The following is a 24,604-nucleotide window of genomic DNA, read 5'->3' as shown; positions in this document are numbered from 1 at the left end:
CCCCCATATCACCCATGGCAGCCCCGCCCTCCTGCTCCCACCAATAGCAGTTCCCCATCGGCTTTACAACGGCCCCGCTCCTCAGAGGCCCCGCCTCTGTCCTCCCCCCCCCCCCCAGACGCACTTAGAGAATCCCCGCCCCTCCTTTTCCACCAATAGCCGTTCCCCATTGGCCCTACAGCCGTCTGCCCCTCTCCCTCCATCACCGTTGTTCCGGTTCATCAGCCTTGCATCAACCTTACTCCTCAGCCCCGCCCCTCTCTTTCCACCAATAGACGTTACCCAGGAGCCTCTTCGGCAGTCCCGCCTTTCTCTCCACATTTTCCCAGGTGTCCCTTCGGTGTTTCTCACCGGATGTTTCCTACTAAAGGCTTGGAGATGGAGGATTGGGACGTGGCGGAGAAGCTGCAGGTCGCTAAGGAGGAGGTGGAGGCTGCGAGCAGCGGAGGTGGCGGGGAAGACGAGGATGACGAAGAGGAGGCGCTGCCTCACGCGGAGGTGGTGGACGTGTTTCAGGAGGGGCTCGCCATGATCGTTCAGGATCCGCTGCTCTGTGACCTGCCTATCCAGGTATGGAAGGTGGAGGTTAGGAAGGGAGGCGGTGGTCGCTAAGACCCAGACCCAGACCCAGGCTCCCGAAGGCTCCTTTCCTCTCTGGCCCTGTATAGAAGCATGTGAAAAGTACGTGCCACGTATTGAAATGTCAGTTACTAGCGAGGAAGGGGCCAAAAATAGTCAAGAAACGTTTAATGACTGCTGTATGCCGGGCATTGTGCTGAGCGCTGGGGATACAAAAACTCAAAGGGAAGACAGGTCCTGCCCTCAGGTAGCTTATAGTCTAACAGGGGAACATGGGGAGGGGGAAGGGGCAGTATGGTGGAGAAGCCAAACAAGTGCAGTGAGTGCAGCCAGGTGGAAAATTAGATTCTGGAATTTCTAGCTTGTGAGATCTGTATACTTGAGTAAATGAGATGTAGGGCACGTGCACCGTGTGGGTCAGACGGGCCAGGAGCCGCCTGTGGCTCCTGCTCCTCTCTTATTTTGTCAGCCTAGCACAGTGGAAAGTGTCAAAGACCTGTGTTACCGTCTAAAACCAGATGTGTAAAATAGAATCCCCTTAACCTTCCTGAATCTCAATTTCCTCCTCTGAAATTAAGATAATGATACTTGTCCTGTTTCCCTTGTAGGCTTGTCGTGAAGAGGGCCCTGTGTAAGTCTTAAAGAGATTGGACCTCACTTCCCAGATAATCTACAAAACCCTTTCTAGGTTCAACTCCTATAATCCTTTTTCTCTAATTAATTATTCTAGGTCACTTTGGAGGAGATAAATTCTCAAATAGCTCTGGAATATGGGCAAGCAATGACCGTCAGAGTTTGCAAAGTGGATGGAGAAATGATGCGTAAGAATTTTTTTAGTTATCCTTTACTTTTTGTGACTACTATGAGATATCTAACATTTATACTTGTCTATTATAATCATTTGTGAGACTTGCTAAATGCTGAGAAATTCCTTAATATTGGGGTGATGAAACAAGAGTTGGGCTAACACTGGAGAGAGGAAGGAACTTGTTTCAACGTTTCTCATAAAATCACTGGAAGTGTTTTAAGTCAGGTGCAGGTCCCAAGATTCCGGCGTACTTCTTCCCCAGCAGTCTCTGAGACACAATTCCTCCCTTTGGAGAGCCCCAACCCATTGTGGACAGTCGGGTTAAAGCTAGGTAAGGTGGACAGGACACATTGCCCACTGGGAATTGTTACACACTTTGTATCTACATTTCAGCAGTTGTTGTGGTGCAAAATGCCACAACCTTGGACCTAAAGAAGGCTATCCAGAGATATGTGCAGCTCAAACAGGAGCGGGAAGGAGGCATACAGCATATCAGTTGGTGAGTTGTCAAAGTAAAGAGGATTTATCATCTTTTCTCTGCCCCCTAGTTTGAGCAGGAGTGGAAGTTTTGACAAAGAGGTAGATATCAGATCAACCTCAGAAAGAATAATCGCATAATAAGAGGTCCTTGATAATAGAGGAGGCTTGTATGTGCTCTCTATCACTATGAGTGTCCAAGCAGCAGCTCATTGATCCACCTGCCCCCTTTTCCCCCCTCTCCCAAGCTGAAAAATAGATGCCTGTATTGGGTAGGAGGTTGGGAATAATTTTTGAATAGCAAACTAGGATTTGGGGGCATCTAGTGTATAATCCTGTCTCTGCCCCTAATCTACTATGCGATTTGGGAGAGTTACTTTCCATCCCTGGGCCTATTTCTTCATTTGTAAAATGAGAATTGAACTCAAAGGTGTTCCCTAACATTTTATATCTGTAGAAGCATAGAAGGGATTCCACCAGGTGGGAGTTTGAACTGGACCACCTCTAAGGTTCCTTCACCTGAAATTCTTGATCTTTAGAAGTACTTAAGGAGATAGTGGTCACAGTGTTTCAATGAAGATAAGCTGCTAAAGGATCTTCTTAAAGCTAGGTTAGCTAGCTCTAGGATCCTAGGGGAGAGCTAATGTTTATTCATTTATTCCAGGATCGCTTTCCTCTTTGACAAATAGGGACACTTAAATGGCCTCACTCTCCAGGGGAAAGCTATAGCCTATCCTATAGACTTCTTAGGAGACCTTTGGGATCGTCTTTGGTAACAGGCTTTGTTTACCTTTCCATTGAGTTCTGATGTTTGATTTTACTCCCTCTTAAATTCTTGGGGAGGTCTTCAGGTCATATATATGGAGAACATACCACCTTACTTTTGCTGGAGAGAAGCTAACTGAAGATGGGAAGAAACTCCGAGAGTAAGTGATCCATTTCATTTATGCTGCAGGAAGTTCTGGAGTCCCTGCCCTTCCACACCAACATCACCTATGATTCTAGATATTCAAGGTATCTATGTAATGTATAAAGGACTGAGCAAGTGTTTTCCTCCCTCAACACTCGCAGGATAGCATTCTGTACATAGGTACTAGGCAATGTGTACAACACAGGGTTCTGAATGTGCTTGATAAATGTCTAATTGGTAAACCTCTTCCTTTATGGGAGGTTTGGCTGTCAGTAGCTCTCCTGGAAGCTTGGCCAGACCACTGTCATGATAGCGAATGGGAAGAGAGGAGGAAAGGACAGGCAAAGATTTGAAAATGGAACAAGATTGAAAGGCCTTAATGGTTGAATATTAGAAGGAAAAGACACATTAGAAATGTGGTCCTTGTTAGTCCAAAGTTGGCCTTTAGCCATGGAAATAGCTCTGGGCCAAAAGGAACCAAGCTGAAGGAAGGTAATAACATCTTCTGAGCTTAAAGAGATGTACTTTGATACTTTGCATCATCTTTTTCCTTCATGTGACTCCCTCTGGTTAGTGAGTTAAATGTAGAAAGGGCTCAGAAATATTTTGAGAAGAGAAGGAATAAGTTTTTTAATCCCACTTTGCAGTAAGGCAGGAGTTTTTATTGCTCATCTGAGCATTAGGCCCCCAGCCTCAATCCTCCATTCTTTCTTTGGCCTCTGTGACAGACCAAGGCCTTAGACGGTGAAGGAATCACTGTGGTGTCTGATTCCAAACTGGTAACCAGTGTTCTCTTTTCAGGTATGGTATTCGAAACCGAGATGAGGTCTCCTTTATCAAGAAGCTGAGGAACAAATGAGGTAATGCTTCTTCTTAAGGAGCGCCTTTTTGTTCCGAAGACCAAGATGGGGTTGAACTTTGCAGCATTCACTTCAGTCCCTTTAGGCTCACCCCAATGTTATACTTTCTTTCCCTAGCCCTGCCACAGGGCTTGGCTTCTCTGGGCTCTATTCCCTTCTTAGGCTAATGTCCCCGAATTTGGGACCTCTGAGTTTGTAGTAATTCCCATAGCCGATTGGGCCAGGTGTGATAGTCATCCTTTTTGTGCTATTTCCAGCCTTCTGAAGAATGGAGAATGCAGAAGGCTGCCAGGGTATGTCATCTTCTCATTCAGGTGACTTGTGACATGGGTAGAGGGTGGTGAAAAGTATTCAACCTAAGAGTCAGACATTCACAGACCTTTTTTTTTTCCTTTTAGCTAGATGGAAGCTTAGGGATCATTTAGTCCAACTTCTTCATTTACAGATGAAGAGACCAGGCAAAAGAGAGGTTAACGGACTTGGTACAGGGTTAAATAGCTAGTAAATGAAAGAGCTGGGGCTTAACCTCTCATCTCTTTGGTCACTTGCTCTTTCTACCATGGCATAAGACCTGGGTTCAAGTGCTGGTTAGCACTTATCCACACATGTTAAAATGCTAACACTGGATGTCATATTTCATCTGTCAGATTGAGATAATATTCTTTGCATGACAACCCAGCGTTATGGTGAGGAAAGTACTTTGTAAACCTTAAAGCATTACAGAAATATAAGTATAATCATGAGATCATCAGTCGCTATTCATAAGGTCTGTTTAGCATCATTTCCCTGGCCCCAGATTTGGCTTCTGGCCTGAGTGCATGCTGTTCGTTACAAAGAGGAGGAGAGGAGGAAGCATGGATAGGTCAGTGCACGTCATCCCCACTGCTGGAGATGGCAGCTAGTCAGTGATATCACAGCTAGATACACAAGATATAGGTGATAGCATTAACACTCTGGAAGTTCATACACTTCCTAAAGAGTTTCTCTTCAAAAGGCCTAAAAACCTCCAAGTAAAACCCAGTTTGACTAACATGGTTAGCGTGCTATCACACTTCTGCTTCCCACACAAGTTAGTTTGGGTCTTTGAGGGCAGGTTACCAGTGACAGCTATTTCTCAAATGACTCTTCTTCAGTTGCCCCCTCCCTCCAGTAGTGATCATTGCTTTCAAACTTTTAAAAGGTACCTCTTTTTAAACAGGATACCTGTTAAGGCCTTTGTCCGTCCTCTTCCTAATCTGGTCCAGTATATCTCTAAAGCACCACCACCCTCCCCACCCTGACCAAAATTCCCTGTGACTTTCCTACAATCTGTCTGGTCCAAGTCTTCCATTAAAGGTAGGGGGGCCCTGGGTCACACATTATCCATCACATTCCTCTGGAGATCATGGGTCCTACTTTGTGGCAAAGTAACCAAAGATTTTACCTATTCAGAGTTGCCTGATTGGAAGGTTCCTTGTTTTACAGGGATCAACCAGTCCAAGCCCAGGAGTTTTGCCACCGTGCTGAGATATTTTCATCCAGTCCTGAGCATGACTGGAGAAAAACAGGATGACAAGATTGGGCTAGCTCCCAGGGAGTAACAAGACTTGGAACTTGAAGCTTGGTGCCTTGAATGTGACCTGCCTGCCCAGCACCCTCTGATGTTCTCATTGTGTTTGCCACCTGTCCCTCCTCTATACTTGATGACACTTTCAAACTCTATGGATCTTTATTTTGTTTAAAACAAGGCAAATGGGACAATTTCTATAGGACCTGTTTCTGTTGATGAGAGGCAGAGTCCTTTTGTTCTGTAGTATCCGGAAGCATCTTTGCTCATGCTAGTGAACTAGGGACACTTTTTCCTGACCTGACTGAGCTTCCCCTTGCCCATTTCTCACCATGTTCCTGTATTCCTTCAGTTGATAAAAATAATCATTTTGCCTTTTCCCCAATCCTAGTCTGGTCTGAGCCTTGGCTGGTCTTGAAAAGCTGGTCTGAGTCTTCCATAACTTTGTAGCTTTGTACTATCTCAATGTCCCCAGTACCCCAGTACTATTCTCTGGTTGTTCTTGAATCTTTCCAACCACTACCCTGTTGAGGCTGGCAGCCTAGGAAGGAGAAAGACACAGGTATGATCTGAGTTAATGGCAGCTAAAACGCTCCCGGTTCCATTTATTGGCCACATGTGGTGGTCGTCAGCTGGGCTAGTTAAAAAGGTAGTTATGGACACTAGTGTAATAAAAACCTGGAGGCATAAAAGGGTTCAACAAAACTGAACAAGGCACAATCATTCTGTTTTCAGGAAACATGTGAGTCATGGTAAGATGAGGCAGGGCCAGGCTGGACTGCCAAGTGCGGAAGCCTGGGTGAGAGGTAGGCAAGATTGGCCAGTGGGATAGGATCCGGGTCTGTCCCCACCTGGGGGAGAGGGAGACACAGCTCCCATGGCTCCGGTCCAGCACCACTTCGGGCACCTTCCAAGTTCCACCTCCCATGGCCCTGGATCAGTGGAGCTGAGCATCCAATTCATATTTCTCACAAAACTTGTCTGTGAAGGGGATGCATGTGAGGAACTCGCACCACTCACAGCGGATTGGGTAGAAGTAGAAAAGGATCACCAGGCCAGAGAGGAGCCCCAGGAAGATGATCTGGAAGATGATGATCTGGCACCGTTTTCGATACAAGTCAAACTTGCCAAAGCTTATATAGGGCAAGAAGGCAAAGGAAAGGAAGAAGCCACTGATGAAGCCAGAGATGTGGGCAAAGTTGTCAATCCAGGGCAGGAGACCAAAGGTGAAGAGGAACAGCACCACTGCCAGAAGCTTGAAGAAGGCTCGCCAGGGCCGAGCCAGGATCTGCCAGCTCTGGAACAGCTCCACAAAAAGGCAGGCAAGGATGCCAAACTGGGAGCCTGCGGGACCAACCTGCAGGAAGAGAAATGATGAAAAGGAGGGAGAGATGGGGCTAATAGAGACTCCTAGAAGGAGTGAACATGAAAAGTTGGGGGTGGTAGGGAGTAGATTGGGACAGACTAGGGTTAGAGATGCCCTAGACAGCCTTGCTGAAGGTGCACCTGTACCTAGCACACCTAGGCTCAAATTGTCTCAAACTACTCATTTTCCACCATCCCACCACCTCTTACAGGAAGCCTTCCCTCTATCCTATATATAGCATGTTTGCATGTTGAATCCCATGAGTTCCTTTAGGGCAGGGGAAGACACTTGCCTTTCTTTGTTTCTTCAGGGGTTGGAACCCTAAGGTTAATTGACTGACCCTCACCACAGTTTTCAAAGGAACCAAGGATCTGATATGGTTCAAGGTTGACTAATTGCTAGGTTCTAAATTCTCATGAATAAACCTGAAATTCTTCACTTTAAAAGATTTGTAATGCAATTTGTGGAACCTTTGAAGCAAGAACAGACCTTTTCTAGTCAACCTTTTACATCTCTTATAATTTCTGTAAGGTTCTAAGTCCAACCTTATGGAAAGGAAAATGGAACCAAAGCAGAGTAAGGTCACAATGAACCAGGACTGGAACCCTATAATTCCCCTCCTATGTTAATTTTTTTAAATTTTATAAATAAGTTTTACTGAAATGATTTTGATTTTTATAGCATAGTCATTTCTGGGTAATACTGACACGTGCCCCCTCTCACTCACACACCACTTAATCCATGAGCCCTTCCCTTTGTAACCAAGAAAAGCAGTTAAGGAAATTAGTGTTCCCATCTGATAACATACACTATTTCATTCCTGTAGTCCCCAACTAACCAAAAGCAAGAAGGTGCATTTTGTAAAAATTTCCTGGGGCCACGATTTCCTCCATACATTTAAAAGAGTTTACAAGTTCCATGAGGGTGGTGATTTTGTCAGGTTTTTTCTTAAATTCTCCCCTATAGTATCAAGTCACACACCAAGGTCAAAGTGGTTCAATATTTCTGATTTACAAAAATTCTATTTAGGTATATTTTCAGAATTGTGTCTGCCAGATTGGCTAATGTGACAAAACAGGAAAATGATAAGTGCTGGAGAGGATGTGGGAAAATTGGAACACTGTTACATTGTTGGTGGAGTTGTGAACTGATCCAGCCATTCTGGAGAGCAATTTGGAACTATGCCCAAAGGGCTATAAAAATGTGCACACCCTTTTACCCAGCAATACCACTTCTAGGGCTACATCCCAAAGAGATCACACAAGTGGGAAAGGGACCCATATGTACAAAAGTATAGCAGCTCTTTTTGAATTAGAAATCAAGGGGATGCCCATCAATTGGGGAATGGCTAAACAAGTTGTGATATATGAATAATGGAATATTATTGTGATACAAGAAATGGGGAAGATACTGACTTCATCATAATCTGGAAAATAACCTACATGATCTGATGCTGAGTGAGGGGAGCAGAATCAGGAGAACATTATACACAACCACAGATATATTGATTCTCTGATGACTAACTTTGATAGACTTGGCTCTTCTCAGCAACACAAGGTTCAAAGACAGCTCCAAAGGACTCATGATGGAAAGAGCTATCTACATCCAGAGAAAGAACTATGGAGTCTGAATGCAAATTGCTCTTTTTTTGGTTTTGTTTCTTCTTTCTCATGATCATCTTCTTTACAACTTGACTATTGTGTAAATAAGTTTAATGTGAAGGTTTATGTAGAACATATATCAGATTCCATGCCGTCTTGGGGGGGGGGGGGGAAGTGGAGGGAGGGGAAGAAAATCTGGAACTCAGAAACATGCAGAACTGAGTGTTGTAAACTAAAAATAAAAAAAAAATCTTAATTTAAAAAAAGAATTGTGTCTGCCAAAGGAAATAAGGCCTTCAAAGGTATCTTTTTCAAGTATCTAGTATGTGCTCAGTTAAGCTCGAGGGAGATGGAGAACAGGATAGAGGCCCTGCACTTGACTAGCTTACAGTCTGGTTAGAGAAATGAGATTCAAGAATAATACAAAACAAAGCTGGATTCAAGGACCAAAGGGAAAGGAAGTAGGGTAACAAAAGACGCTTAGAACACAGCACACAGGCTATCAGAGCTCAAAGAATCGCTACTGATCAGGTCAAACCCCCTCACTTTAAGGAGAAAATGAAACCCAGAAAGGCAAAGGGCAACCCAAAGAGGCAGTGGCAGAGCCAGGCCGAAGGGAGGGAGCCAAAGAGAGAAGACAGATTGTAACAGCATCCAGACTAACTACTATGTTTGTGCCCCGTGGAACACTTCAGGGCTTACCTCAGCCCGGTAGGGCAGGAAAATGGCACTGGCCAGGTTGCCTGTGATACCACTCAGAAGGTAGATGATAGATATTCGGTGCCATCCAGCTAGCTTCTCCAGGTCCCTAAGGATTGTCATTTGGAAGCAGACAGACACCAGGCAGTGCAAGATCCTGTTAAGAAAAGGGGAGCAGAACACTTAGAACCACATAGACACCGATCTCCCCTCACAAACCCTAAGGTTCACCCCACCTAGATTATTAAGGTCCATATGTTGTCCCCCCACATCAGAAGGTGAGTTTTTCTATTTGTATCCCCAGAGCTAAATGTAGCACTTTACATACAGTAGTGGTTTAATAAACACTTTTTTACCCATCAGCCTCAGGTATACTTCCTAAGGATCACCAGAGAAATGTGTGTGATTCAGTTATTGTATAAGATGCAGACTTTCTGGAAAAGTTATCTACTTTCCCACCCTTCATGCCTAACCCTGGTTCCTGACAAAACTGGACAGTTAGGATGGGGAAACCTAGGAGAAGGGCAGTAGGCCCTGGTTATCCCATTCAACCTCAAACCCCTTGGAGACTAGAGAACCCCTAGGCCCTAGCCCAGGAGGGCAGTGACTTACCCAGCATGTAAGAAAAGGGACAGCCAGAGACGATAGAACTGGTCAGGAACCTCGGGGTTAAGGAAGGGCAGAAGACCACAGACATCATCCATGCAGTGCACCTGCAGGGACAAAGTGGCCTATCAGCATCCCAGGAAGTAAAACAGGTTATTGGGGATAGAGGAGACAGCGCCAGGCTGGGAAGGTACCCACAGTTCCTCAAAGGGCTGGAATCCTTTTGCTAACTCACTCAAACACACCTTGCCCTACATAAAAAAAAAATTCCCCCTTCCCCCCCATTCCCATACCTGGGAGCACAATGTGGCCTCCTCATGGAAATAGCCCCTCATGAAGTCACAGTATTCCCGAGAGGTGATTTCACACCTTAGAGGGAGGAAAATTCAGACAGGTTACCACGGGGGTCCCCTGTAGTCTGGTCTCATCCTTCCCAGCCCCATACCTGTAACCCTCCCTAGGACAGTCTAATCAATCTCCACTAACCAGCCTGTCCCCTGTATCACCAGCACCTTCTGTGCCAGCCCCTGAGAAGCCAGATGGGGGAGGCCGGAGCTAGTCTTCTCTCACCTTCCTTTGGTACCAATGCAGCAAGGCCTCCCGGTGATGGCACAGTCCATGTGGAGGTGGTTAGTGTGGTTCCCAGCGCTGTTTTTGGTGCAGATCTGGGTTACAGATGGGTTAGGAGAGACAGCAGGTCATTCCCTCCCCATATGGGTGAGGAGGGGCAGGATTAGTCCAGTAAGTTGCCCCCTGGCCTGCCCCCTGAGTAGAGCCCAGAGCTGGGGGATAAGGGAAGGGTCACTGAATATCACCAAAAGAACCCTGGTCTCTCAGGGCACAGGCCTGGGTTCTTGTTCTATTTCCAGAATTTATTATTTGGCCCTTACATCTATCTCTTTCCCTCTCTGAGTCTCTGTGTCAACAGTAAAATGGGGACTATAAACCTTGCCCTAGACTTTGATGAGATCATGGCTTTAGAAGAACTTGTTATATGATTATATGGGTTCATATTAAGGGTTGGGAGCTGATGTAATGGAGAAAACGTCAGAACACTTGGGTCTGAATCCCAGCCCTGCTATTTACTGCCTGTGACCTCAGGCAAGTCATTCTTTGGACCTGCTTCTCTTTATGTAAACTGAGAAGGTGGGATGACATGATCTCCAAGATTCTCTCCACCTCAAGATCCTAGAAGGTTTTTCCTGACTCTGGCGGTCCCAAGATAAGCTCTCTGTCCCCAGTTTTGCCAAGCATAGACAGCGAAGCTGGGCTGAGACTGAGAAGGACAGAACCATATAAATTCCAGGGATTGACGTTCTCCTATGTGATACCTTTATAAAGGAGTGTTTGTGCCACCCCCAACAGTCTGTTTGGGGATGCAGACCCCTGGGCACCTGCCTGGCTTTTTCTTCAACAAGCCAGCCCCACCACCTACCAAATCAGGAAGAATAAGAACATTTGGCCCAGGCCTGGTCGTTCCTGATACCCTCCACTATCAAAGGACCCCAGGGTTAGGGGACAGATGGGTCTCCTGAGTTGAAGGTGCCTATCATATCCTTCACATGTAGGTATCTTGCTTACCGGCCATTTAGTGATGTCATCTGGCCATTCGTGTGGGTCCTCTGAGGAAGGCTCATCACATACCCTATAGTGCCATAGCTGGTCAGACCCCATACCCACTGGTGCCTCATCTTCCCAAGCCCCATTTGTGGTCACCTCCCCACACCAAGCCCAAATACTTGCATCCCCAAGAATCTAAGCATCTCTGATTCTACAGGGGCTCATCCCCTTCCACTCCCTCCACCCTTCAACAGAGTTAGGCCATTGGCATCAGAGAGCCCAAATCTAGCATGCTATGGTCTCTAGCCCAGGGCAAGGTATTGAAAATGGCAGGGCCATCTGGGCAAGTCCCTCCAGGAACCCAGCATGGTGACCTACCTGGGATCCTGGTGGCAGACAGACCCAAATTGCCTCTTGTTCCCAGCCAGGTACGGAGTGCTGGGGTGAACAGGCCACTTCACCCATACAGCCAGTGTGGACTGGAGAGAGAAAGAGTGAAGAGGGTCAGCCTCACAAGGGGGTTCTAGATGAAGGGCAGGGAACAGGGTTTGGAGAAAAGAAGAAGGGCTGGCCCAATCCCTGAGGAATGTGTTTTCTAAAGTACGACATTCATAAGAAACAACAAATACAAAGAATTTAAACAAATACAAGAAGATGTAAGAAATGATGCAGAGTGAAGACAGCTAACCCAACATGCGGGCAAGATGAGACAACAGCAGCACCAAGGTCATGTTAAATACACAGGAAAAGTAAAAAAAAAGATCCTAAAAAATGAGAAGGATGATGTGAATATTACTAAGGCAGCAAGTTCTAGTGGAAAGGAGTCAAGAGACCTGGTCTCAAATCCCATCTCAGACACTTACTAAGCCATGGGATCATGGGCAAGTCACAACCTCTCAGAGGCTCGTTTCCTCATCTTTAAAGCCGGGATAATAATACTTGGCACTACCCACCCCACAGGGCTGTGGTGAAGAGAGCACTTGGCAAACCTTAAAGTTCTACAGAAACGTGGGTTATTATCATCGCACACTTGGGGGGCTGGGGTTAACAATCAGTAAATAACGGAAGCTTACAGACACATATCACAGACAGACGACCCCAGGCTTTAGTGCAAGTGTGGTGGGAAATTCCTGGGGTCTTGTCATCCGTCTGACTCCCCCCCTTTCTATGGTCAGGGCCGGGGACAGTGCTGGGGCACAGAGCAGGTGGGAGGCAGAAACAGAATAAAAGGTCATGATGTTCAGGGTGACAAGTCAAATGTTAACTCAAAAACTGAACAAGGGTGTTAAGAGCATGCTTAGGTTTACAGGGTTTGCCTTGGCACAGGCAGGCAGCACAAGACAAGTGAGGAAAATGGGGTTCAGGAGACAAGTGACTTGCCACACACTAATTAGCCAGGACTTCAGCCAAGGTCTTTGGTGCCCAGATTCAACATTCTTTCTATTCTAGCATGGCACTTCTCACAGAGGACCATCCTGGCCAGAAGGACCCATCCACTGAACAGAGGACACCCAAAGAGACTGCCCCAAAGTCCCACGAGTAATCATGGTGAGGCCAGGCCTGGGTTATCCATGACTATAGGACCACTTCAGGCTGAAGCTATATCAATGATATGCAAACCCCAAACCAGTCTCCACAACTGCACCCCCATGGAGGGAAAACAAGAGACGTGGTTCAAGTACAGTGGGGCCTTTCCAAGACCCTTCCCCTCCTGTCCCCTCATCCATACAATGAAGGGGGCTTGGATGAAATGATCTCCGAGGTCCCATGTGCTCCCAGTGTCACTAGGATCAGGGCAGGAGCGGGGGTCCTCGGGGCAGGAGGCAAGGACTCACAGAGCACTCCTCCTCAGAAGTCTGCACACAGCCCGATCGGTCATTCCGCACACAGCAGGCCGAGTGCTTCTCTCGCTCCCGAGTGGCCTGGATGAAGTTGTGTACTTGCTGGTCCTGCCGCATACATGGGGAGAACTTGGCCCCGAGGTGGATGAGTGCCTCCTGGGTGAGGGTGAGTCACAGGTAAGGTGGGGAGAATCATGGATCAGGTACGGACAGACACCCCCTGCCTGGCCCCACCAAGCCCTTGCTAAGTCACAGAATTTCTAGGCAGAAGGGACCTTTGTAGTCCAAATCCCTCATTTCACAACAAAGGAAACTGAGGCCCAGGCCTCATCTAGAAGGTAGAAGCAGTGGAGGAAGGGAGTCCAACCCTTGTCTGACTCCCAATCAAGTGCCTGTGCCACACTATGCCACCAAAAACTTACTGAACTTGGCCCGATCCAGAAGTTCTCCTGTTGCACGTACTTAACATTCTCATAAACCCCTCTGTTCCTCAGGACCTGTTGGGAAAGTGGGGAGGTTGAAGGAAGTGGGATTGAATTGAGATTGAGATTGGGTGGGGAACCCCAGGAAATAGCAAGCAGGAAAATGGAGCAGGGAGTACAACAAAGGCTCGGAAGGAAAGTATCCCAGAAAGACCAGGCGGGGAGGCAGAATGAGGGGCCACAAGATCATTCACAGAATCATGATCTAGAACTTGGAGGGACCTTAGAGGCAACTGGGCGGCTCAGTGGATAGAGAGCTGGACCTGGAGTCAGGAAGACCTGAGTTCAAATCTAGCCTCAGACACTCACTAGCTGTACGACCCTGGGCAAGTCACTTAACCTCTTTGCCTTAATCCACTGGAGAAGGAAATGGAAACTCCAGTATCTTTGCCAAGAAAGTCCCATACGAAAAGTCGGACACAACAATAAGAGGAACCTTAGAGATCATCTGACCTTATCACTTTATAGATAAGAGAACCAAGGCCCAGAGAAATAAATGCCAAGGTCACATCGACAGTATGTGGCAGGGAACAGGAGATTTGAACCTGGATCCTCTGTTTCTAAATCCAGTGACTTTGCCTCTATATGCCCTCCGATCAGTGTGAGAAGATTTGAGGGTCATCCAATCTTCCCTCTCTGGGATGTTCTCCAGTCCCAGCCTGACCAAGCAGAACCACAGGCTTTTACCAAGGGAATAAAGGCCAATGATGGAGCTGAGGGCACAGGAGTCAAATACTCCGATAGAGAACCTAAGGCCCCAGGAGAGAAGGGGCTGGTCCAAGGTGGGATCCAAAGACCAGACATGGCACCGAACAGAAAGCAGCGGCATTATCCCAACTCCCGCCTTGCCCTGGGATGGCGTAAGAGACCAAAGGCAGAAGCCAGGGGAGCCAGGAGAGCGGGGCTAAGGGAAGGAGCAGAACCTCGCCTCAGCTCCCTGGTGTCCTCACCGAGTCTACTGTCTCATGCTGAGAGAAGCCAACGGGAGCAATGCCATAGATACACACGGCCAGGATGGTGATGAGGGAGTGAACGAAGGTCAGCCAGTAGGTAAAGAAGGGCCTGGAGGAGGAACACTGGGGTTCAGCACTGAGCCAGGCCAGCACCTGTCTCAGAGCCCCAAGGAGACAGCAGCCAGGCTACTATACACAGAGGGGCTTTACTTTCCAAAACAGACCTGCTTCCCCACACACCCCCACTCAAAAACCTGGAAAGAGTCAGTCTTACTATGAATAATAATAAAAATGGGAGCACAGGGCAGAGGAAAATTCAAGCCTCAACTCTGATATTACCAACTTCCCATGTGACCATCTCCCTCTCTATCCTCAGTTTCTTCAACTGCAAAATGAAGGGGTTCCTAGCATTTAGAGCTGGAAAGGACTTGACCTGCACTTTACAGGTATGGAAAGCGAATCTCAGAGAGGGAGAGTGCTTTACCCAAGATCCTGCAGGCAAGGTCAGGATTCAAACCCAGGTCCTCTGACTCCAAACCCAAAGCTCTGTAAAATCAGCCTGTCTACTCACTGATCTCCTTAAAGTCCCCTCCAACTCTCAAATTTAGGAGTCTATGATTGAACTCTGTGGTGAAGCTTTCTGAAATATGGTATAAAGGATTGAGCAACGGACCTGGCATCAGGCAGAGTAGGGTTCAAATCCTGTCTCTGTCATTAGCTATGTGATCATGAGCAAGTCACTTGCCCTCTCTGCGTCTCAGTTTCCTCATCTGTAAAATGTTGACAAGTAATACCTAGATAGTACCCACCTCAATAGGTTAGTATGAAGTTGAAGTAAGATACTGGATATAAAGAATTTTTCAAATCTTAAGGCACTATATATAATGTGTAATATTAATAAATAAGTAATAGAACAGAATATATAATATTGTTATTAATGGAAGCCTCAGTACCAAATCTTTCACATAAATCTGGAATTTCATACTATGGGCGTGCTTAGAAGATTCATCCTTCCTTCCACCCCTCAGTGTCCACTACCTTCCTGGTCACTCCAACCCCCAGTGTCTGTGCCCCCATGCCCACTCCCCACCTGTGGTCATCCATGTCCTCAATTTGCCGCTTAACGTAGCTGTCTATGCGCTTCCGATAGGTGCGATTGGTGAGCCGACCCACCATGCCCAGTCCGTAGGGCCTCTTCTCTTTGGCAAACAGCTTCCTGACCGGCACGGCAATGCGCTGACCCCGCCGTGGCCCTGCCACACTCACCACCTCCTGCCGTAGCCGCACCTTGGGCTGGGGAGCTACAGCTGCCCCCTCCTTCTGCTTTCGCCACCCCCGCTCCAGTGGTCTGAAACACAGACAATAACTAGGCTTCCGCGTGGGGATTCCCTGATGCCCAGAGGCTCGGGCACCTTCTACTTCCCAACCTCCTCCAAGAGCAGATGTGGACTAGTACATGAAAATGACATAACTGCTTTTATATATAATTGTTATTGTTAAAGTGAAATAAGTTAGGGGTGTGTGTGTGTGTGCATATATATATGCATGCAGATATATGTGAGTGTGTGTGTGTATGTCTATATGCATATATAATTGTTAAATAAGTTCCCTGGAAAGCTCACCTAGGAATGACTAATTCGGGGGAAATCTTAATCAATTAACAAACTTTTATTAAGCACCTACTGGACAGCTAGATGGCATAGTGGATAGAAGGCTGGGGATGGAGTCAGGAAAACTCACCTCCCTAAGTTTAAATCCAGCCTCAGACACTTACTAGCTGTGTGACCCTGAGCAAGTCACTTAACCCTGTTTGCCTCAGTTTCTTCATCTGTAAAATGAGCTGGAGAAGGAAATAGCAAACCACTCCACTATTTCTACCAAGAAAACCCCAACTGGAGTCATGGAGAGTTGGATGTGACTGAAACAAGTAACCCAAAAAGCAACTACTATGTGCCAGGCACTGTGAGGAGGAGGAGAGCACACAAATGACTCCCTTAGGATCTCAAAGTTAAAAGGCTCTCAGAGGTCATCTGGTCCAAAAAGGAATCTCTTCTCTACCCTTTGATCCCTTCTAACATGGTTATTCTGCACGATTTCCAGTGCTAGAAAATTCACTACCATTACCCCTTCTATCCTGGAAATCTATTTCATTTTTTGGATAGCTCTTTTCTTTCCTTTTATCAAGCAAAAATATGCCTTCATCTGTTTGATAAGAGGAGGAGGAGGACAATGAGGTTGGGATGGAAAGTGATTTGCTTGAGAACACATAGTTAGAGCGTGAGGGCTTGAACCCGGAGATGCTGATTCCCAGTTCAAGATTCTTTTTACTATCCCCTGCTGGGTTCTCCATCAGAGGATAAGCAGCTCAGGGTCGTCAGATTCAGGGGTGAGCCCTACCAAGATTCCCCCTCCCCCCAAACTCAGGGGCGCTTGCCCCCAAGAGACCCGCCCAGCCCAGTGAGGGGGCCGCTCACAGCATCAGATGGCTCCTTTCCAGCTCGCTCTTGTCCAGGGCACCCCCTGTGAGGTCCGCCTGCTCGGGCACTTTCTCTTCCCACTCTTTGAGTGCGGCTTCTGAAGGCGATTCAAACACCTCATCGGGGTAGGTGGACAGCTCCTCATGGAGGACTCCTTCCTGAGCAAATGGGATTGTGGGGATGGCGCTCATCACAGGAGCAGAGAGGGAGGGAGGGGCTGCAGGGAAACAGGCCTCTCGTGGGCAGAACACCCAGTGGTGGACCAAGGAGGAGACGACACCAGGGGACAAAGCTATGATGGAACGGGAAGGGACCCTCTGGTTGAACTGGAGATGAAGTAGGAGAAACACCAGGACAAGGAAAGATAGACTCCTGAAAAGATGGGGCAGGATAGGCAGAGAGAAGCCATGCTCAGGGACCCTGCATTTGGGGGCAAATGTGGCTTTTCATTTACCCGAGCAAAGAAGGACGTATCCAATTCATCAGGGAAGTCCACGGTATCTTCCTCTAGGAAGCTGGCAGGTGTGAAGCTTCGTCTCTGGGCCTTGCGCAAGGTGCTTTCCCTCACGGAACGGCCCTACAAGGAGGGGAGGGAGGGAGGTGAAGTTCTGTGGGCCTGGGGAACAGCCCCAAAGGGACCCCTCATGTCTTCTCAAGAGATTTCACACATGATGCACACATTGATATCAGCACATGCCCACATACATACGTTCACATTTTAATGCACAGGTGTTCATGCATCTCCCTACATATGAGACTTCTTAGGCATGGACACACACACACACACACACACACACACACACACACACACACACACACACGACCTCTGAGCCCTGCTTACCTTCACAAGAGCTGCTGCTGCCCGGAAGCTCATCTTGGCGACAGATTCCCTCTTCCGCCTCCTCGGCAGGCGATTGAAGCCAGAGCGGGAGCTAGTGAAGGAGCAAAGGGAGGTGGCCCCAGGTGTGATAGGTGTGTGAGGAATGCTGTAACCATCTGTGTCATCTGCCACGCGGAATGCCCGGCCTCGGGCCAGCGGGTCGATGATCTGCAACCAGAGACAGGGCCTAGTTGGGATGGAGGAAGGGGCCGGAGAGGGAGGTGCAGGCAACTATCCCCTGTTGTTAGGGCCACACATACATACTCTTCTGTTCTCGTCCCCGAGGACACAGAAGAAGTTAACTCAACATCTTCACGCTGCCTTCAAGGCCTTGTTAGAGGACAGGGACCATCAAGTTCTCCCAAAGTGGAGGTGACTATAAGGGATGGAGTGAGACCATGTCCCCAGGGGAAGCCGGAGAGGACTTCAAAGGTCATTTTGTCCAACCTTCTGCCCCAAAACAAACCCCCTCTACAACAACATTGACAAGTAGCCTTCCAACCTCTGCTAAAAGACCTGTAATCAAAGGACACACAGTCCCCCGAAAACATTCCACTCCCTCCTCCTTCAAATTCCACCCACTGACCCCCAATGACAAGCTCTCTACCAGCCTGAGGTAGCTCGTTCCACTTTAGGGCAGTACCGTTAGACTTCATTACCATAGTAATTCTTAGGTTAAACATGTATTTCCTGGCATTCTGTTCTCTATATGTATGTTCTCTATTTTTACCTATGGATGTCCAACCTCACCCATCACAGTGAGTTCTGACTGGGGAGGAACTACACCTCTTACCTTCTCGTCTCACCCACTCCCATGTCCATGGCCAGGCTCCGCATGCACAGCAAATTCTCTCTTGCTATTGTGGTGACTGACAGACCAACTTCAGGGCAGAACATGCTGGACCAGATTCCAGCTCCAGCTAAGACTTCCTAACTCATTCTGGGATTCATGAATAGAGTTCAATAGGACACCAGCCCCTCACTCTTATTAAAGTAGTGTGTGTGTATTTGTATGTGTGTGTGTGTGTGTGTCTGTGTACATATGTATATATGCATGTTCATGCACAATATGATATACATATAAATATATGTGTGTGTGTACATGTGCATGCTTTCATGTAAGCATGTGTGTACATGGATACCCACATATGTGATGCATGTGTGTATGTGCATGATGACATAAGGGACTGCCATTACTCCTGATAATGGCTGCCAACATTGCCACCATCACTACCTCTTGGGATGCTGTAGGACAAGAGTGTTTCATAACCTAAACTACTTTTCAGACAAATACAATTCAGTTCTTCCCCCTTGAATTTCCCCCCTCTCTCTCAGCCTCTTCTTTGAGGCTCAGGGGGCAGGTCTTAGTAAGGGCAGGACAGAAAGAAAATGTATAAGTATCAGGCAGTAACAACTCTTCCTGGAAGCAGGGGATTGAAAGCCATAAGGATCCCATAGAGAGCTTCATCCAGGCTAAGAAGAAGGTAAGTAAGCTGCTTGAGGGCAAGAAGGTTCCCTCTTTGTCCTTGTAGCCTCTACACTTAGCAGAGAGCCCAGCCAGCAGCAGGGCTTGATGGAGCATACGGAATTAAATTGAACTGAGTCCTTATTTTACAGAGGTAGAAACCAAATCTCAGAGAAGTTATGCAACTGGTCGTATGTCACAGAGGGAAGAGCTAGGAGGTGGCTGGACAGAGCGCTAGGACTGGATTCAGGAGGACATGAGTTCAAATCCAGCTGTGTGACCCTGGGAGAGTCACTTAACCGTGTTTGCCTCAGTTCTTCATCTGTAAAATGAGAAGGAAATGGCAAACCACTCCAGTACCTGCCTAGAAAACACACTGGCAGGACGGTCCATGGGGTCACAAAGAGTCAGACACAATGCAACAACAGCAACAAAACGGAGTTAGGATCTGAACCCAAGCCTTGTCAACTCCAAAGTCAACACGCTTGCTCTCTACCATATCATCCTGACTCGGAGGCAGCCAGGTGGCTCACGATAGAGCGCCAGGCCCGGAATCAGGAAAACCTAAGTTCAGATCCGGCCCCCAGATACTCACTGACCTTGTGACCCTGGGTAAGTCACTTAAAACCTCCCTGCCTCAGTTTAATAAAACACCCAGAGTGTTATGAGGATCAAATGAGATAACATTTGTGAAGTGCTTAGTACAGCGCTCGACACACAGTACGCACTTAATAAATGCTTGTTTCCTTCTTTCCTTTGGTAGCAAATAGCTTTGTATGCTGTTAAAAATTTGCCATGGATCAAAGCCAGTTGGGACACACTGGTATAGCGGAAATTCCCACACTGGGTGAAAGGTTACAGTATTTCTTGTTTCTCTACCATTTTTCTGATTACAAAATGCTTTAAGTATATTACCCAATTTTTATCTTCATTAATATCCCTGAAGTAAGAAACAGTAAATACTAGAATGAGGACTTGAATGACCCCAGATCCAATACTCTCCACTGCTTCCATTCTGTAGATGAGGAAGCTCGGGCTCAGACAGGCCCTCCTACAAGGGAGACCTGTTCCAGGTCACACAGCTGTTCAGCCTCAGAGCCAGGACTTGAATTCAGGCCCTCTGACTCCTACTACAATACCCTTTCTTTCCATCATCACCCACAGCATCCCAGTGGATCAGATGATTTCTAAGACATTCTTCCTACATCAAAGCCTGTAAGGTTCTGTGAACTCCTTCCTGCCCCTGCTCCCCGGGCTCTCACCTTCTGCATGCCCAGCTGGCAGGGCCCTACGTAAAGCGGGGGAGGAGTCTCTGTGCTGGTAAGAGAGATGTTGTCCTGGCTTGGGAGATCCATCTCCCGGATCACTTGGGGCTTCAACTTCCCGTATCGCTGGCTGCAATGACGGATGCTCTTGCGCTGCCATTTCTGGTTGGTGTCACTGTCCTTGCTCACCCCAAACCAGTCAGCCGTGCCCCTGGGAGATGGGTGAGAGGGAAAGCAAGCCTTAGATGGGAAGAGCGGGAGAAAGGGGCTGTCAATAGGAAGGGACACCCCACCCCATCCAGACACTAGGGGCTTTAAATTCTAGTCTCCCATCCCGATGCATGGGAGTTCCCCCTGTATACAGTCCACTCTTCTCTCCTTTCTTCCCCCAGGCCCCTGGTTTTACACTGTATGTAGCACACATACCTCCCTCCCTCGGTGCTTTGGTATGTCCCCCATACAGAGCCCACATCTCACACCTCCCTCCCTCTGAGAGCTCCATGATGTTTCCCTCTGGTTTCCCATCCCAACCCCAATCCTTGCCCCCATTTTTTCTATTTTCTTGACTGCAACTTTCTCTGCATCAACTAAGAATCATCTGGTGTTCCTTGTCCCAGCTTTGCTCAGACTGAGTAAGTCCAAAGTGCAGCTAGTCTGGCTCATACCCCCACAACACAGTCCTAACATTCCCCCTCCAGCACTGCTGAGGATATGGGGAGGAACCATGAGCTTTGCGGTCTTTCCACTTACTCCTGGTCAGGGAGAGAGAAAAGACATTGCAATGAAGATGGACAGCCTTGTAGGCAGACACTTAGTGGCAGACCTCATGGAACCCTGACCCACTGCGTGCCTGTGAACAAACTGCCAAACGTTCCCAGTGTCTTTCCTCCACCTACCCACAGTGAGTGCACAGGGATTAGCCATTTCTCAGGGCAGAATACTAATCCTTGGCATTTGTACAATAGGTTTTAAAATTCTCTTTACATCCTTTATTTAGTTTGTTCCTCACCACAGTCCTGAAGTAGGGTGGTCAAGGATAATCAATATCTGTTTCATAGAAAGGAAATGGTAACTCAGAGAGGTTAAGGGGCCTGCCCAGGTTCACACAGACTTACAGAAAGAGCCAGGATCAGAACCCAGGGCCTCTGACACTCAGGGCAGGGAGGCCACTTTCTACTATGTATCTGCCTATTTTGTGGGAGCCCCGGAACCATACAGAGTTCAACTGGGCCAAATCTCCAGGCAAGAGCAGTCCTACTCAACACAGAAGGTCTGAAGATACTTACAAAGCCTTTAGAATGAAGATCAATGGCAGGAAAAGAACGGGGTAGGGGACGATGGACTTTGGTGCATTCAGACATTCACTGAGCAATATGCAATGGTATGAAAGCAGCATGCAAAAGCATGATGGGCTCCCACAGCCCTGCTCAAAGGGGAAAGCCTGGTCAGCATTAACAAGGCCTCCCTGGACGTGCACAGCAGGTTACATGGGCTCCTGCAAAAAGTCTACACACCACACACACACACACACACACACACACACACACACACACACATGCGCCCACTTGCCCTCCCACCAGATACCTGAGCAGGGAGCGAGAGAGAGACTGGCGCTTTCTCAGGGGCCGGCGGGAGGCCTGGTGGCCGAGGATGGGCAGGGTGTGGATTCGTTCAAAGTGAACCTGTCGACTGCTGCTTGGGAGGGATGGGGAGGAGGGAGGAGGAGAAAGGTGAGGAAGAGCACCATGCAGGTGACAGAGAAACAGAGAAGAAGTGGGGGAGAGAGAGAGGAAGAGAAGAGTGAACTGGAGGAGAAACAGAAGGCCTAGAGCTAGAAGAGGTGGGGGAGAAGAAGTGAGAGACTGAGAGCTAGACAGGGAAAAATTACATCAGTAGAGATAAGAGGCCTGGAGAGCCATTAGCAGGGGGTGGGGAAGGATGGACGAGAGGAACAGAGAGAGGACAACATATGGGACAGACAGAAAGAGCTGGAAAAGGGAGAGAAGATAAGGAATGCGGGATTCTAGACAAAGAGGGAAGAGGGGAGTAAACAGCCCTAAGGACAAGGTATGTCCAAGTGATGTCCCGAAGTAGGGGAGGAGTCTGGGCAGAATCAAGTGTCCCTGTGTCCCCCAGTCCCTATTCCTCATGTCTACTTAGCAGCCTACGGTACAGAGGAACTCCTGAACAGCCTCCTGGGAATCTGGGTCTCTGAGATCTGGAGTCAACTGCAGCCAGTGAGGACACTTTGCAAAGCTGATTGGCTATCAAATTATAAAACCCCTGAGATCTAGATTCATGTAAGAACAGAACAAGACGGTAAACTAGGAATCACTGCCAAGTGGGGTCAGAAAGGTTGGTTTCATTTCACTATCTTCTAGGGCAGGAGTTCTCTACTTTTTGTGTGTAAATAATCCTTTTGACAAAACCCCTTCTAAAACTGATGTTTGCTTGTTCTGAATAATGTTTTTAAAGGCACAAATTAAAACACAGAGGATTACAAAGGAAACCAATTAGATGGAAATAATTATCAAAATATCAAATAAAAGTTCAAGTTTGAGAACCCACTCTAGGCTTTGACACTGTGGGAAGCAAGCACCAAGCTCCCACCCTCCTGGACGCATGACATACCCTGACAACCCCTCCCACAGGCACAGATATAGAAAGATCCTGACCCTGGGCCCCTTGGTTCCCTCTGCATACATTCTCCTTCCCCCCTCCCCCAAGACAATATGAGAGGCCAGTGGGCTCCCACTGTCTGTCTCTCCCAGGGACAGGACCTCTGTGCCTGCCAACAGATGCCCTCTTCCTGGTACTCTCTCTCCCTTCCCCCATCCTAATTTTCCTGTAAACTTTGTTTCTTTTTCTAATTGCTGGCCACTACCCATCCTCACTCCACACTACCCAGGCTTTCTGAATCCAAATGGGCCCATAGAGCCCATGACCAGGTCCCAGCTGGGATTCTAAGGAGATCAGAAGTTGTTAGGAAGTTTCCTATTCCTGGAAGAGCAGCTGGAAGAGGCCTGAGAGTTAACTTCCCTTCTCTGGAATAGGACTAGATGATCTCTGCCTCGGCAGAAGAACCAGGATTAGACCCCAGTCCTAGGGCTCCAAATTCAGTTCTTTCCAAAATACCATGCAGTCTTTCTAGTCAGGAAGGCTGAGCAACCTTGAGTATAGGAATCCAGGCTGCAAGTTCCCAAGGGCCCTAGGGACAAGAGACCATTACCTGCGGATGGTTTGGGTGATGGATGTCTGTCTTTGTAAGGCTGGGCGCCGGTTTGGTTCGTGGGGGGATGGCACTCGGATACTCTCAGCTGGCATACTGATACTCCGAAGAAAGGCTTGGCGCTTCAGAGGCTATTGGAGGAAGGGTGAAAGAGGTTACCACTTTTTTTGTTTGTTTTTGTTTCTGTTTCTGTTTTGTTTCTTCTTTCTCGTGGTTCATTCCATTGGTTATAGTTCTTCTTTACAACTTGACTATTGTGAAAATGTTTAGTGTGAATGTATATGTAGAACCGATATCAGATTGCATGCTGTCTTGGGTGGGGAGGTGGGGAGGAGAGGGAAGAGGAGAAAATTTGAAACTCAAAACCTTGAGGAACTGAATGTTGCAAACTAAAACTAAAAATAGGTTAATTAATTAAAAAAAAAAAAAGAGATTACCACTGTACCACCACCCAAATTGTTCCCAGGCCATTTCTAAGCCTCCTTTTACTCGTAATTCTTGGAAAGCCCAAGGGAGCCAAGAAGATGAGATGAATCACCCCCCTTGGATCATGCCTAGGACTTAGAGGGACTTGGTTTAGCTGGTGACCAGGTGTCTATTAGGAAAAGAGCGGACTCTTCTGCCCCATACCTGAAAGGTCCCCCTATGGTTCTTACCGGCACAAAGATGGGCTCCTCAGCTGCTGAAGCTGGGACCAGGGCTGGGGCTGAAGCAGGAGCCGGGGTCGAAGCTGGGATGTCCAATTTGAGCCATGGTGGCTTCTTCCTCTGTAAGCTGCTGGAGCTGTCCCTCTGAGCCTCAGTCATTGTCCCAGCCCAGGCAGCAGGTGGGCCTAGGCACAGGGAGAAGTAATGGAGACAGAAGCCCGGCTCTAGGGCTTTTCATGGAGAAATGATAATATGATATGTACAGAGGGCCAGACCCCTCTACTCTCTTCAGTTGGGAATCCATCCATCAGGAGCACCAAGGGCAAGAACCAGCTTTTTCCCAGATCCCACAA

General features: G+C 47.7%; 2 protein-coding genes across 4 annotated transcripts in view; one reads left to right on the top strand and one right to left on the bottom strand.

Moving 5' to 3' along the window:
- The first annotated feature begins 321 nt into the window (after window positions 1-321).
- SNRNP25 (small nuclear ribonucleoprotein U11/U12 subunit 25) lies at window positions 322-5,565 on the top strand. Of its 2 annotated transcripts, none has more exons than XM_036737864.1 (6): window positions 322-570; window positions 1,310-1,400; window positions 1,781-1,886; window positions 2,716-2,790; window positions 3,576-3,634; window positions 5,099-5,565. In XM_036737864.1, exons 1-5 carry the CDS (start codon window positions 355-357, stop codon window positions 3,631-3,633), a joined length of 546 nt encoding a protein of 181 aa, XP_036593759.1. In that variant the 5' UTR covers window positions 322-354; the 3' UTR covers window position 3,634; window positions 5,099-5,565. The 2 variants fall into 2 exon arrangements, with proteins under 2 accessions (XP_036593759.1, XP_036593760.1); XM_036737865.1 differs by having other exon boundaries at window positions 323-570; window positions 1,784-1,886.
- Window positions 5,566-5,750: 185 nt separating this feature from the next.
- Window positions 5,751-24,604, bottom strand: part of RHBDF1 (rhomboid 5 homolog 1) — a 52,628-nt gene continuing 33,774 nt past the window's right edge. Inside the window, exons 2-19 of one of the 2 annotated variants that reach the window (XM_036737862.1) lie at window positions 24,261-24,436; window positions 23,605-23,735; window positions 21,960-22,067; window positions 20,373-20,586; window positions 17,607-17,813; window positions 17,220-17,342; window positions 16,763-16,923; window positions 15,379-15,636; window positions 14,286-14,397; window positions 13,276-13,350; window positions 12,848-13,009; window positions 11,391-11,491; window positions 11,034-11,097; window positions 10,023-10,117; window positions 9,746-9,821; window positions 9,459-9,559; window positions 8,850-9,003; window positions 5,751-6,537 (exon numbers count right to left, since the gene is read on the bottom strand). In XM_036737862.1, the coding sequence (XP_036593757.1) occupies window positions 6,118-6,537; window positions 8,850-9,003; window positions 9,459-9,559; window positions 9,746-9,821; window positions 10,023-10,117; window positions 11,034-11,097; window positions 11,391-11,491; window positions 12,848-13,009; window positions 13,276-13,350; window positions 14,286-14,397; window positions 15,379-15,636; window positions 16,763-16,923; window positions 17,220-17,342; window positions 17,607-17,813; window positions 20,373-20,586; window positions 21,960-22,067; window positions 23,605-23,735; window positions 24,261-24,410 (2,712 nt within the window). In that variant the 5' untranslated portion in view covers window positions 24,411-24,436 and the 3' untranslated portion in view covers window positions 5,751-6,117. The remainder of the gene's footprint in view (window positions 6,538-8,849; window positions 9,004-9,458; window positions 9,560-9,745; window positions 9,822-10,022; window positions 10,118-11,033; window positions 11,098-11,390; window positions 11,492-12,847; window positions 13,010-13,275; window positions 13,351-14,285; window positions 14,398-15,378; window positions 15,637-16,762; window positions 16,924-17,219; window positions 17,343-17,606; window positions 17,814-20,372; window positions 20,587-21,959; window positions 22,068-23,604; window positions 23,736-24,260; window positions 24,437-24,604) is intronic. The other variant, XM_036737863.1, reaches the window with a different exon arrangement.

This window comes from Trichosurus vulpecula, chromosome 9, assembly GCF_011100635.1.
Source record: "Trichosurus vulpecula isolate mTriVul1 chromosome 9, mTriVul1.pri, whole genome shotgun sequence".
Classification (NCBI taxonomy): domain Eukaryota; kingdom Metazoa; phylum Chordata; class Mammalia; order Diprotodontia; family Phalangeridae; genus Trichosurus; species Trichosurus vulpecula.
This window is presented reverse-complemented; position numbering and strand designations above follow the sequence as displayed.